General features: G+C 40.5%; 2 protein-coding genes across 2 annotated transcripts in view; both read right to left on the reverse strand.

Annotated features, from left to right (window-relative positions):
• Positions 1-14,991, reverse strand: part of VAD1 (GRAM domain family protein) — a 42,242-nt gene extending 27,251 nt beyond the window's left edge. The window contains exons 1-4 of the mRNA XM_028236836.2: positions 14,213-14,991; positions 13,938-13,997; positions 11,891-11,941; positions 11,551-11,616 (exon numbers count right to left, since the gene is read on the reverse strand). Of these exons, the coding sequence (XP_028092637.2) occupies positions 11,551-11,616; positions 11,891-11,941; positions 13,938-13,997; positions 14,213-14,392 (357 nt within the window). The 5' untranslated portion in view covers positions 14,393-14,991. The remainder of the gene's footprint in view (positions 1-11,550; positions 11,617-11,890; positions 11,942-13,937; positions 13,998-14,212) is intronic.
• On the reverse strand, positions 3,661-9,137 carry LOC145820513 (uncharacterized). Its single transcript, XM_082916438.1, has 2 exons — positions 4,673-9,137; positions 3,661-4,583 (listed from the first exon to the last, which is right to left on the reverse strand). Exons 1-2 carry the CDS (start codon positions 5,156-5,158, stop codon positions 4,341-4,343), a joined length of 729 nt encoding a protein of 242 aa, XP_082772564.1. The 5' UTR covers positions 5,159-9,137; the 3' UTR covers positions 3,661-4,340.
• Positions 14,992-15,288: the final 297 nt, after the last annotated feature.

Consider the following 15,288-nt stretch of genomic DNA (forward strand, 5'->3'; position numbering starts at 1 on the left):
CCTTTATCCAAGATTGACCAACTTGTGGATGCCACTTCAGGGCATGGAAGGATAAGTTTCCTGAATACCTACAGGAGGTACCATCAGATAGCCATGTACCTCCCAAACGAGAAGAAGACTGCGTTTATCACCCCAAAGGGGCTGTATTGCTACAGAGTGATGCCTTTTGGGTTGAAAAATGCAGGAGCAACTTACCAGAGATTGGTAACCAAGATGTTCAGACACCTAATTAGCCGAACAGTGGAGGTATACATCGATGACATGGTTGTGAAGACCAGGGAAACTAAGGACCATCTGGAAGACTTAAAGACAGTCTTTGACATCCTAAAAACATATCGGCTCTAACTCAATGCATCGAAGTGTGCATTTGTAGTTAGATCTGGTAAGTTCTTGGGATACTTGGTGACCAGAAGGGGTATTGAGGCCAGCCCAGATCAGATCAAGGCCATCCTAGAACTGAAAAGCCCAACATCGGCGAAGCAAGTACAGATGTTGACTAGAAGGGCTACAGCCCTGAATAGGTTCATAAGCAGAAGCTCAGACAAATGCAAACCCTTCTTCAACTTAGTGAAGAAAGCCACAGACTTCTTATGGACAGAAGAGTACGAAGTCGCCTTGGCCGACTTGAAGAAGTATTTGACCACGACTCCAGTTCTCTCAAATCCAAAACCTGGAGAGGAGCTATTCCTGTACTTAGCAGTTTCGGAACATGCGGTAAGTGCAGTGGTAATCCGAGAAGAAAAAAGAGAACAAAGGGCTGTTTACTATGTAAGCAAAACCCTGGCTGATGCAGAAACCAGGTATTTACCCTTGGAGAAGTTAACGCTGGCTTTAGTAATGGCTTCAAAGAAACTGAACCATTACTTTCAAGCCCACAAAATTATGGTGCTAACTGAACATCCTTTGAAGTCCCTGTTACAACAGGGAGATCTGACAGGCAGAATAGCAAGGTGGGCAGTGGCCTTGGGCCAGTATGACCTGGAATACAGACCCATAACAGCAATTAAAGGCCAAGTTTTGGCCGACTTCGTGGCCGAGTTCACGCCAGGATCCATCGTACATCGGGCTTCGTTGAGCCAAGATGAACGATGTCCAAGCGAGCAAAGAGGAGCCCAGCCGAAGGCAACGGAACAAAGGAAGGAAGAAAAACTCAGACCCTGCAGCATTTACATCGGCGACTCCTTTCGCCTGTTTGTTGATGGGAGTTCAAACCGACAAGGAGCGGAGGCAGGAGTAGTACTAGTATCTCCAGATGGACAAATACTAGAACAATCCATTCATTTGGGGTTCAAGGCCTCAAACAATGAAACAGAGTATGAAACACTGATTGCAGGACTGAAACTGGCAGTAGCAGTAGAAGCAGATGAGGTGATAGTCTTCTGTGACTCTCAACTTATAGTCAACCAGACAACAGGCGAGTTCGCAGCCCGAGACGAAAGGATGTCGGCATATGTAAAGAAGGTCGGCAGATTGGTGGCCCTATTTCAGAATTGCCGACTACAGCAAATTAGCCGAGATGATAACAGTCACGCTGATGCCCTAGCCAACCTGGCTAGTGCAATACAACCTGGAAAGGCAAGGACGATAATGGTTGACTACTTGTCGGGCCCGAGCATCGAACCACTAACCATAGAGCGTGAAGCGATGTGTGTGGACATGGGATCAAGCTGGATAGATGCAATAATAGCATTCCTAAAAAGAGGAAAACTGCCAGATGATCACAAGGAGGCACACAAGATCAGATTGAAGTCGGCAAGATTCAGTCTGACAGCAAAGGGACATCTCTACAGAAGATCCTTCACTGGACCCCTTTTGAGGTGTATGCATCCTTCACAAGTTGACGATTTTTTGTACGAAATATATAGGATATGTGGAAGCCACGCTGGGGGCAGATCACTTGCTCATAGGGCCATTACCCAGGGGTATTGGTAGCCCTACATGCAGAAAGATGCAGAAGCCTATGTCAAGAAGTGTGAAAAGTGCCAAAGGTTTGCACCTCTGATACACCAACCAGCAGCAGACCTAAACCCAATATCCAGTCCCTGGCCGTTTGCCCAATGGGGCATGGATCTTGTTGGAAAACTGCCCCAAGCAACTAGGCAAAGGAAGTACCTGCTGGTAGCAACAGATTACTTCACCAAGTAGATAGAAGCTGAACCCCTTGCCAAGATTCAAGACGTGGATGTGAAGAGCTTCATATGAAAGAACATCATCACCAGGTTTAAGATCCCAAGAGCAATAGTTGCAGACAATGGAACACAATTTGACAGTAAGCTAATCAAGAGCTTCTATGCAAAATTCAAAATCAAGAATTACTTTTCGACCCCAAGTTTTCCTCAAAGCAATAGACAAGTAGAACCGTCCAACAAAGTTTTCTTAGATGGGATTAAGAAGAGGCTACAAGCAGCAAAGGGAAAATGGGTGGATGAGTTGCCCAGTGTACTCTGGGCATATCGGACTACACCGAGAAGATCAAGCGGGGAATCCCCATTTGCCATGGCTTATGGTACAAAAGCAGTAATTCCACTAGAGGTCGGCATCCCAAGAATCAGAACTCAAGGAGTAGAGAATGGAACTAATGATGTATTATTAGCCCGAGATCTGAATCTGCTAGAAGAAAGAAGGGAGAGAGTCGCAATTCAGCTGGTGGCATACCAGCAGCAGCTTGCCAAGGCTTATAATAAGAAAGTCAACCCAAGGGAGTTTCAAGTCGGTGACCTCGTCTTGAGAAAGGTCGTCAGCAACAAGAAGGATCCCACATAGGGCAAGCTTGGCCCGAATTGGGAGGAACCCTATAGAATCATCTCGGTATTGGGCAATGGGGCATATCGGCTTGAAGATAATGAAGACAAAGAGATGCAAAGGCTCTGGAATACTTGCAATCTGAAATTTTTTTATCATTAGACTTTCTTGTTCTTTGTTATTAGCCGAAGTAATAAATAAAGTTTTAGCTTAATTATTTACACTTGTGACTGACAAAATAGTTGATGATGTTTTTGGAATACATACATAATGAGAACCCAAGTGGAACTTAGGTTCACATTAGGGGGCAGAGAGTTGGAAAATGGTTCCTGAAAAAGTAGAATTTACAAGCTAAAATTAGTTTAACGCTTGTTGAAATTTAAGTTTACAAGTTGAAGTTAAACCGAAGATATGTTTAACACTTGTTGAAATTTAAGTTCACAAGTTGAAGTTAAACCAAAGACATGTTTAACACTTGTTGAAATTTAAGTTCACAAGTTGAAGTTAAACCGAGGTCATGTTTAACACTTGTTGAAACTTGAGTTTACAAGTTGAAGTTAAGGTCATGTTCAACACTTGTTGAAATTTGTGAAAATTTTACAAGTTGAAATTAAACTGAGGTTATGTTTAACACTTGTTGAAATAAGTGAAAAATTTATAAGTTGAAGTTACAAGTTAAAGTTAAAGTTAAACCGAGGTCATGACTAAAAGAAAATTGGTCTAAACACTTGTTGAAATTTTGTCTAAAAATTTACAAGTTAAGGTCAAGGTTGTATTAAAATAAGTATTTATGTATTTACCGAGGTAAACTATTGGTTTGTATACCCAAGGTACATCACCCCGAGAAGATTGCACAGACTAAGATGTATGTTGAAGAAATCCAAATCAGTCCAAGTATAGAGTCATATAAAACAAACATACAAGCATTCAAAAGAGGAAGTTGCATTTACATTCAAAAGAAGGCACATCGGCCACATGGAGAGCTTACATTATTTCAAAGAAAGAAAAAAGTACAAGGTACAGAAAAAATGAGAAAAGCATCAAACTAAGACTCTTCGGCGCCTCTGACTGGTGTGGTCTGGAGTTCGAAAGACTGCTGAGAAGACATCTCGGCGGCCTTCTCAGCCGCGAGCTCGACATCTATTTCTTGAAGGGTTTGGTCGAGGCTCTTGTCGACAATAGGCGCGTCCAATGTTGCCTTCTCAGGAGTAGCATCTTTGGAGACCTCCTCACCTTCCTCATCCTGAGTCAAGTCCAGGACTTGCTCATTTGGAGTAGGGAACTTGGCCCCATCAACTTCCTTCGATTTCCTCACCAAAGCTTCCTCCTCAGACTCAGAGTCGTCTTCGGATTGGCTTGGAGTAGGAGGGAATGGCAAAGTGAGGACGTTGGCATTCTTGAAAGAGGAGTCATCGGGGACGTCAAGCTTTTTTAGAGCAGCCATCCAACCAAGGATGAAACCCTTGTTGCATGCCTGCTTCACCTGACTCTTGTAGTCCGCCGTGACATCAGCCACCCCCTCATTGTATGCCTTTTCATCTGCGGCCCTGATCTCGGCATCTTCTGTGGCCAGGGCAGCCCGGAGCTCGGCTTAAGCCTCAGCAATTTTTGTTAAGGCCTCGTTCTTCAAGGACCTTCTTAATGGCCTCTGCAGCGTCAGCATTCTCCTCAGCCGCGTCCTGAGCTTTTACAGCTGCCTCGGCTTGATCTGCCAAGGTCTTCATCTTGTCCTTGGCCCTGTTGAGGGACTTTTCTAAAGCGGTGACCTCCCTGATTTTGTCGGCCAACTCCTTCCTCATTTCAAAAGCTTGCATTAAGAAGGAGTGGGCATGCTGGATCGCCTGAAAGAAAATGAACAAGACAGAAGTTGGTAAAATTCTCTGAGTATGAAAGAATGGAGAAAGAAAAACACCAAGTGTGAAAGACTTACTTGAACTAAATGCTGGGGCATCAGAGCAAAATTCTCGTACTCGCTCATCTCGGCGTTTCGGTTAAGATCGTTTGGAAGGAGCAGAGCCGTAGAGAGGGCGACGCCGACTTCGAGGTCGGTCGCACTGTCGCCAGCTCTGACCGGCTTGTCCTCAATGGTGATTGGGGGAGCCCAGGGGGCATCTGGTTTCATGGGCTCTGAAGTTGTGGCAGACTCGGACCTCAGCCTCTTTGACCTGGTTGATTGGGATGGTTCGGCCTCAGCGGCCCTCTTCTCAGCGGCCGAACATGTCTTTTCACTCTCAGCCAATTTTGAAATTGGCAAGGTGTCCTCAGTGTCAATCTGAGTCACTATTGCCTTTGGCTGAGCCTTCTTCAGCCTTTTTTGCTTTGGCTTTGGTGGAGGCTGGGACTGCGCTGGTTGGGCGTCGACAGTGGATGGGATGTCGGCCAAAAGATCTTCAGCAACTGCTTTCTTGCGACCCATCCCAGCAGCGAAAACAGTTTGGCATCATCAACAGCGTTGAGATGGTGGGATCAGTTGTGGAGCCGAGGTAGATAGCTGCTCTGCTGGATCAGAGGTTGACCCTTGATCTGGCCAAGATGATGAAGTTGTGGGAGAAATAGTAGCAGACGGAGGAGACTGACTCTTCTTCTTCTTTGGAACGTCGGGAAGAACCGACTTGTAAGTAGGAATGAAGTTGAGTAGCAAAGGGGCTCTCCGCTTATGAACGCCAGTAGCTTCTTCAAGTCCTTGCTAGGGAAAAAGGACTTGCGAAAGCCCTTTGGTGGCTTTGGAAGAACTGCAAAAAGGGGAGCACAAACGTTAGAACAAAGTATTGAAAATTTGGAAAAAAGTAAGGAAATGTGACACTTGACTCTTACCATCTCCTTCCCTGAAAACTGTTCGGCTTAGGGGATAAAGGTGGAGGTCATCGTTTGGCCCAGTTACCCGAGATGATGATGTAATCGTCCCCAGCACCCTTGTTTGAGTTAGGGAGGTCGGCAATGAGCATGTACTCAGTGGACCTCAGCTTGAGGTAATAGATGTGTCCTTTTTCCGATTTTGGGCGACACATGATGTAGCAGCATTGGATATCGGCTAAGGTTACCCTAGCATTCTCTTGTTTGGCTAAGGCTATTATACCATTGATAACTCGGTAAGAGTTAATGGCAAGCTGCATCGGGTTCAATTTGTAGTAATGGAGAACTTCTCGAAAAATGATGTCTAAAGGAAACCTAAGTCCACATTCTATAAAGGCCACAACAGGTAAAGGCATGAGATTTTCATCAGGCATGATGGGGTCATTTTCCCCGGCCAACCTCAGATGAACGTCGGCAGCGATAGAAAACTCCTGCATAAAGTACTCTAACTTGGTCGGGGTGACTACCCTATGCTTCCACATACCCATGACGTCGGCTTAATGGGAGGAGTTGGATTTCAGAATGAAGTGTTTTGGAAGGGTTTAAGGGAACTCGGCAAAACCTAAGTTCACGCTATGGTAAGAATTTGTATGGATCTAAGGGGAATTTGTGTCAGTTCTTCCTAGGATTTGTAAGTTCTATAGACAAATCCCAAAACCTAAGTTCAGGCAAATGAAGATTGAAGGCAAGAATCTGAAAAAGAAACACGACAAACAGAAACAAGAACATGATTCAGAAACAAGAACAGTGACGAATCGTCAAGAACACAGTGACAAAACTTGTAAAGGTGTGTGAGGCCAAGAACAGTGACAAAAATCAATAGATATGTAAGCAATGTGAATATTCAAGAAAGGATTGGGCAAAAACAGAATCACGAAGCAAACATACTCAAACACATGGTGAAAATCAAGGTACAGATTAAAATGATCAAAGACATAAGCATGTTCGCAAAATACGACAGAGTTCGCAGTGAAATCAAGAACTAAAAACTAGGAGGAATAGTGGCTTACCAGAGAAAGTGAGGCCTGTGTGAGGATCGCCGAAGTCAGACGATGGTTGCAAAAGCGACGGAGCGGTGAAAATCACGCCAGAGGAGGTAAACGGAGCAAGTTGCAGAGCTAAGAAAGCTTGAACAATGATCGATTAGAGTGAGAGAGAGAGAGTTAGCGCGAGAATGAAGAGGCAAAAGTGAAACGATGAAGAGGGGTGAAAGGTTTTGTCAAAACTCGAAATGGCGGCATAAAGGCAATTAATGTGCCTAAGATGATACACGTGTCAGACGGTGCACACAAAAAGCAACACGACTTAGTGGCGTGTATCAGGTACAGCCCAGAAGGAGAAGGACGCGTGGCAAGAATGGTTGAGTTGTTATGCGTAACAGCTCATACGCGTAAAAGAGCTCTTGGAGTTCTAGATTTAATGGAGTAGTACCTCGGCTTGGAGAATGATCTCAGCTGAGAAACTTGAACAAACCTGGTTAATGGTTCTGAGACATTAGTGAAAGCAGGCTATAGGTCTTGGACATATTAAGCCGACAAGTTCTGACTTCGGCAATAAATATTGAAACGAGCTTAACCGACGTGCAATATGGAAGAAATGATATAGGTTCCATCACCTCAGGATGCCGCAGTAATAGAACCTAGGGGGCAGTTGTGGGGATATAATTTTTTGAATGACAACACGTGGCCGAGGTGTCACCGAAATGACAGCCGAGGTGCCACGTGTCCTGGTCATGACGCCGAGGTGACCTTGGCTAGGCCGAGGTTATCTCCGAAGATACCGGAGTCCGAAATAAGCGGTTAAGGGACAAGAGTCCTAAAATGAGTAAGGACCTCAGCCTGGATAAGGATAAGACTTTTAGGGAGTTTATCTTTATCTATTGAAAAATCCAAGATAAGCACTGAGCTGAAGTCCATTAAAGCTAGGCTTCTATTGGGACTAGGATTGAGTTGGCCATAAAAGAGAAGTACCCCCATGGGTCTAAGGTACGCAATTTATATTCTGAATAGTGAGTTAAGCATTTTGGCTATCTTCGAGAGATAACTGACTTGATCGTCGGAGTGCCCCCGGGTGGACGAACTACCGCCGGAATCTCTTCTTTCTATTGCAGGTCGTTCGGGCTTAATCTATTCTGTCAGTATTCTCCAGCTGAGTACTTGATTGGCAGTATGGTCGGAAATCAATACACACCTACTATGTTCGGTCAACTAATGGATTGAGACTAAACCCGACCGAGACCAACCCGTGAACACCCTAACTAGGGAGCTTAGGCAAGGGGACCCTATACCTTTTGTCCTTGTCATTGTTATAAGTGTTTTTTCCAATATTCTTCGGTTTAAAACTGAGCAAGATGATTTCCAATACCACTGGCAGTGTACCAAGGCAAATTGACCCACCTCAGTTTCGCAAATGAACTGATGCTATTTTGTAGAGCTGAAATACAATCTGTTACCATTCTTCAAGAGTCTTTAGCTGAGTTCGAAAACCTCTTTGGTTTTACTCCCAACCATTCAAAAAGATATGTTTTCATGCCTAGTGTTTCAGTGGAGGAAAGGTTGCTATTCTCCATATCATTAGTTTCAGAGAGGGCAAGCTTCCTATCTGATACCTAGGTGTCCCTCTTATTACTACAAAGCTCAAGGCAGAGAGCTAATGGCCTTTGATCGAGAGGTTTACAGCTAGAGTTGAGCTTTGGACTAACAGATTCTTGTTTTACTGGTCGAACTCAACTTATAAAATCAAGTATCTTCTCCATTCAGATTTATTGATCTAGTGTATTCATCCTCCCAAAAGAGATGCTTAACAGTTATGAAGCATGGATACTCCAAGAATGGTGTTGTACGAGTACCGGGTACTTACCAGGTGCGGGTACGCATACTGATCTAGTGTATTCATCTTCCCAAAAGGGATGCTTAACAGTTATGAAGCATGGGTACTCCAAGAATGGTGTTGTACGAGTACCGGGTACTTACCATGTGTGGGTATGCGTACCGGTACGGCGGCACATGTACCGGATATGCCAAATACATGCCAAGTACGGAAAATACATTTGGGTACGTCATTAGTACGACATGGGTACAGCACCGGTACAGCGATTTTTTTTTTTTTTTTTTTTTTTGCAGCTGTTAGAATTTATTGCAACCTTTATTATTCTTCTTTCAATTTTAAAAATATCAAGTAATTTATTTCCGACACCCTTTACCCATGAGTCATGGTTTTGCTCTCTTTTGCATCCTGTTTTAGACAATCAAAAAAGAAAAAGAAAAAATTATAGAACTTTTTAGACAAGTTGTTCTCTTTTTAGTTTTGATATTGAAATTTTGATTTGTATGTTGGATGTTTAGCTATAAATTTTTAAAAAAAACAACAACAACAACAAATTGACGTACCCTAATTGTACCCGTACCTTATTTTTTTAAGAATTTGTCGTATCGATGTACCCGTATCGTATCCGTACCCGCACCCAAGCTTCATAGGGTGTTGAATTGTTGCAGCTTTATTCCAAGTGCTCAAATTCTTAAAGCCTAGACCCCTCTCTTCTTTTGGACAACATAGGGACTCTCAAGCCACCTTTGTACTGGTTGTACTCAGACTTACCCCTTTCCATACAAAGAACCTCAAGATTTTTTCAATATTGTTAAGCTATGAAGTACGGATACGGGTACGGGTACAGGTACAAGTACACCGATACAGCAAATTCTTAAAAAAAATAAGGTACGGGTACGGCTGGGGTACATCAAATTTTATTTTATTTTAAATTTACAGCTAAACATCCAACATAAAAATCAAAGTTTCAATATCAAAACTAAAAATAGAACAGCTTGTCTAAAAAGTTATATAATTCTTTCTTTTTCTTTTTCTTTTTTTATTGTCTAAAACAATATGCAAAAGAAAGCAAAACCATGACTCATGGGTAAAGGGTGCTGAAAATAAATTACTTGATATTTTTAAAATTGAAAAAAGAATAATAAAGGCTACAATAAATTCTAGCAGCTGCAAAAAAAAAATGGTCATACTGGTGCCATACCCACGACGTACCCATGCTGTACCCAAATGTATTTGCCGTACATGACATGTATTCAACGTGCGTACCAATGTACCGGTATGCGTACCCACACTTGGTGAGTACCCGGTACTCATACGGCACCATTTTTGGAGTACCCATGCTTCATAGTCAACACCTTGGCTTTTAATCAGTGATGAAGGTTGCTCATTATGGACCAAAAAATGGGTCAGATCTCAATTTCTTAAAGGTAGATCAATATGGAATGTTACTACACCCACTGATTGTTCATGGGCCTGAAGAAACCTTTTGGTTTTTAGGGATAAGATCAGACCCTACGTCAAACACAGAATTGGGGATGGGAAGAGAACATCTTTGTCGTTTGAGTACTAGCTACCACAGGGACCTATAGCAGTGGTTAAAAAAGGCGAAAAAAATATCTCCGACTCTAGCCTTGGAAGAGATGTGAAGGTGGCTAACATTCATGCTGGTAACTCATAGAGGCAGAGTATGCCCCGTGGCATTAGCCCTTGTGCAGGGATACCTGACTCTATCAACTGGACTCCATCAAATACTAGTGCATGGGAGCTTTTAAGGCTTGGTAGACAGAACATGGAATGGTACAAGTTGATCTGGTCCACAAAGCATGTTCCCCGACATGCCTTCATCCTTTGGAAAGCTTCTTATGGCTCTATCTCTTCTATAAGCTGTGTCTTTTGTAGATTGTCTGTTGAAAATCATGATCATCCGTTATCAGTTTTTTGACTGGTTTTTTTCTTATGCCTCTGTCTCTTCTATAAGTTGTGAGAAATGCAATGTTCAATGGCCTGTTTGTGATTGACCATGGCCCCGTTTCGTGTAGCTGTTAAAACAGCTTATAGATTATAACTTAACAAATTATAGATTATGACTTTAATCAGAAGTTGTTAATCTGTTTGGTGTAACTGTTGGATTATAGATTTAAGTTGTTGAGTAGTGTTTGTTAAATAAGCTGTAAAATAACTTTTTCAATTAATTTTTATTTTTTGTTTGTCTACATTTCTCATAAAAAAAAATAATAATAATCTATAGTCCATTTGAGTCTTTTTCTATTTTTAAAAAAATAAAAAATAAAAAAATTTAAGAATATAACCATAAATTAACATATCCACAGCAGAAGCTGATAATCAGAAGCAAGGAGTGAGCAGCTTCTCAGAATCAGCTTTTTTGAGTTAAAATAAGCTGTTAGAATCAGAAACTGTTTGAAATAAGTTTAACCAAACAGTCCAAAATAACTTTTTCAAAGCTAAAAGCCATAAGTTGGCTCTGAAAAGCTGAAACAAACACCTTGCATCTCTGATTTCATAGGCAGATCTCACATCAAGGGCAAGAAATTTAGTAACCTCATCAGTCGATGTATGCTCTTTGGAGAGAGAGAGAGAGAGAGAGAGAGAGAGAGAGAAATGCTAGTTTATATCAAAATGACTACAAGGACAATTGAAACATTATTCAAGAAGTGTGGAGAACATTAAGGGAAATTATTCTCTTTCAGAGGTATTGAAGATAATCAACCAAATAGATGGCTTCAATAGGCTTGAAGACTTCCCCTTGAGATCTTCAAAGCCCCGGGTGTGTAGACTATTTGAAACATAATAACTATGGCTTTGAATGCTGATTTTTATGCTTGTGTCCTTGTGGACTTTGTTCTTAATATCTGATGGTTTTGATGGCCCCCATCTAGTTTGAATCAGATGGTCTCCATCCTTCATTGTTTTTTCCTAGGGAAAGCCCCTTGTACGATGTATATTTGTTTTTTGTTTTTTGTTTTTTTCTTTTTATGCAACTTAACTCTTCCAAAAATAAAAGAGATTGGATATAACTAGTGAAGGTATCCATTCTACAATAGAACTAAAACTCAACCTAAAACAAAATTCAAGAATATGAAAATGACAAAAGAGAATTCACCACCAAACCTTTGTCTCAAATCCAAAGAGATTAGAATAAAAGCAAATATAATGGCCAAACACGTACATATGACCCTGCAATCAATAAATAAAACTAACATTCAGAAATAAAAATAGTGTTGCGAAGCCAAAACTAACAAAGGAAAGTATTGATGATACGAAACTCAGCATGAATGAGCATATATGATCTTGATTGATAGGAGAAACAAATTAGTATCACCTGCTTTAGTTCTTTCAGAAGCAATAAGAGGATCATAATTTACTTACATTATATGCAGTAAATCAAATTACTTATCAAGTGAAGCATGAAATCCCAAGTAAGGAATTCAAGACATCATCACAAACATACCTGAAGAAGAAAATTCTCTTGCAATGCACAATTAAAATCTTGAATAAGGACCTGTGCAACAGACAAGGAAAAGAAAAATATTAACCATGCCTTGAAATAATAGATGAAAAGAGATCTACGCAAAACTTGAGGGATGTTGCACTTGAAAAAGAGAGACAACCATTCATCCAATAGGAGTATAATCAAAGTAGACACAATAAGGACTGTCCAATTGCAAATTCATAATACATAAACAGTGCAAAATTAAGTGTGGAGAGAGAGAGCTTGCAAGGATAATTGCATAAAGCAACCTTTTTTCTTTTTTTTCTTTTTTATTGGCACCGGAGTGTCCGGATCAAAGTCCGACTAATCCCCAGGGGTGCATAGACCCTAAACAAGGAGTTGTGCACCACGGTTAATTCAAGAGTTTCCCTTAGTCCGATGCCCCAAGGAATTGTTAGCACCTAAGAGATTTCGATCCTTGAATCTCGGAAGAAGCACACCCTCAAGAGCCAAGACCTTGCCACCAAGCTAACCCCTTGGAGTTGACTGCAAAAAGCAACTTTGACCACTCAAAAGCTACTTTGATTAATTGACAACTGAACAGCCTATCAATTTATGTCAACTCAACTCAACAAGGGTTAGTCCCAATTACCTGGGTCAGCCACATGGATCTGTTTTCCCTAGCTGACTCTATTAAAAGCCATATCCTTGGGTTAAGCCTAAGGCAATCATATCCTTTCTCACCACCTCAATCCATGTTCTTATAGACCTATCACTTTGCACCTTTTGGCACCCGTCATTCCATTATCCAAACACATTAGTTATCTACATTACACATAGTTGTACCATCTCAAATGACTCTCCCTCGTGTTATCTTCAACCAGTGCCACTTCTAACTTTCCAAAAATGCATTCAGTTCTTTTTATCTTCTACCACGCAACCCCAATCATCTATCTCAATGTCATCATTTATGCTACACTTGTTTTTTAAGCATGTCATTTCTTAACCAACTAACATTTAGTATCGTAAAACAAAGACAGCCTTACCAAAGATCAGTGATATTGTCATGAGAAGTGTGGCAAGTCGATAGTGTACTCGAAGATTGAAGGACCTATCGACTTGCATTAACTAGGGAGGACTTTAAATGCACATTTAATACACAATTTGGGATCATCTTTTGAGAAATAAAATGAATATTAAATCTTTTCAAATTTTAAAGTTTACAAAATAGTGCCTTATTGTGGTAATTGATCCATATCATCCATGTTAACATACTGCCATCTAAAAAAGGCAGCACAGTTCACAGGTTTCAGTGTCGTCTCTTACAACTTTTTTTGAAGGAAGGAAAACAATGGATTGGATGGGAGCTCTCTTCTTTCTTGCTTTCCTGTAGTTTTGTTCTCTCTAGGGCGGTCATGCGAGTTGGAAGCTATGGACCCCACAACCTTTCTAAAGCGCTAACATGCTAGAACTCAAGTTTCATGCAAGTTGCTTAATCTGCTCCCACCAAGGGTCTGACTAACATAGTCTTATTCCGGGTTTGAACTCATGACGCCTAGGTTACGGTGGAGCAATCTCACCATTGCGCCAATGTACTGCCATCTCATTCTCTAAAATTGTCATTCACCGATAAGGAGTATTTTACGTCATGTAATATCCTATTTTTTAGTGTGAATCATATGTTTGCATACAAACCATTGAACCATTCCAAATATCTTTTATACCTTTTAGTGGTTCAATTGAATCCATCATGTAGTCCCCAAAACTTCAATAAGATGAGAATATGTTAATCTATTCAGATTAAAAGTAAGTTATTTATGAGTCTGTAACCGAGCTCTCAAAGATAGTTTTTTCACATTCGTAAGCATTTAACTATTTTCTCCAATGAAAGAATGAGGAAAACTTGATCAAACACTTTTTAAGTATTCAAATATCAAGAACGAACAAATAAAACAATATACTTCCATAATTGAAGATAATAACCGGCTGCACAACAACAACAACAACAAAAACAAAAAGACCTTCAAGAAAGAAAAAAAGAATAAGTTCTGATAAGCTCACTCACTTCCTCAGGTGGAAGACGAAACAGTCGTCGATACTCTTCACTCCTCTGAGACGCTTGAGGCTGTAATAGAAACACTCAAAATCACTATTTCAGGCACACGAAACACAAATTACCCAAAGTCAACTACAATAGTTTTCCAATCAATTTTCTTGAATTTTCTCGAGAACCAAACAGAGAGACAAGTAAAAGAAAAAGAAAAAGAAAAAGAAAAATCGAGGATAGAATCAATTAAGCAGAGAAGATGAAGAGAAGGAGTAGAGAAGCATGAATCACACCTGAAATTCAAGGTCTCTGGGAGGGTTGGGTGAAGAATTGGGTGGATCTGCGGCTGTTGCTGATGAGAGTCCAGCGGAAGATGAGGACTCAGAGGCGGCGTCGGAGACTCGTCCGGAAGGCGATGAGTCCATTGATTGTGAGGTCTCGGTTTTCACTGAGTTCGCAGATGCCACTGCCATTAGAGAGCGAGAGAGAGAGAGAGAGAGATCTAGGGTATGAATGGTAGAGAGAGAGTAGAGAGAGAGAGAGAGAGTAGAGAGGAGGAAACGTGAAACGCAATGCAATGGTAGCTGGGGTTGCCCGAAATTGACAACGGAGGAGAGAGAGAAAGAAGTGTCGGTTCGAAGAGGCCAGAAGTGGAGTCCGTCAACACTGTTTCACTGGCCAGTTGGTAACGGAAGGAAGGAAAAGCCTTTGCTTTATTCATAGGTAGTTTCCACGTGGCATTATACTTCAACTCGACGATATTTCTGTTTGTTTGTGTACATCAATTTCTTTTTTCAAGAAAATTAAAATACAAGCTTACTTTCAGATTCATTTTATAGATTTAATAATATATAAATAATATGATTAATTGATAATTAAAAAATATATAAGAAAATATTATTTTTAATATTTTAGTTGATTGCTACATTATTGAATTTTAAAATTAGGTCTAATTTTTTTGTCTTAAATAACAATAATACTTTCTTTTTTTTAAACTGATAAAAAAAAGACACTTAGTGAGACATTATAGCATGTGTGAGCTCTTGTTTCGAGATAATCAGTTGTTAGCTAAATTTAACCTAATTCATAGAAAATAGCCTACCACCAAAACATCTAATGGCTTGTAGAAACGCAAAGCATTGTCCACGAGGCCACATTCCCAGTAGTATTTTTTATTTGATTCTCAAAAAATTACAATAGGTATTTGGTGCAAATTAAATATGCTACTTATAAATTATTTTAATTTAAAATTTTGTTTCAAATTGTTTAGTACAATTTATCTTTATAATTTATTAAACATAAATAATTTAAATAAACTAAAAAAAAATTAATAGTCTCAAAGCTGGGTGAATGATGTTATTGGTTTTTA

The sequence above is a fragment of the Camellia sinensis genome, chromosome 2, assembly GCF_055761805.1.
Source record: "Camellia sinensis isolate YWXY chromosome 2, ASM5576180v1, whole genome shotgun sequence".
Taxonomy (NCBI): Eukaryota; Viridiplantae; Streptophyta; class Magnoliopsida; order Ericales; family Theaceae; genus Camellia; species Camellia sinensis.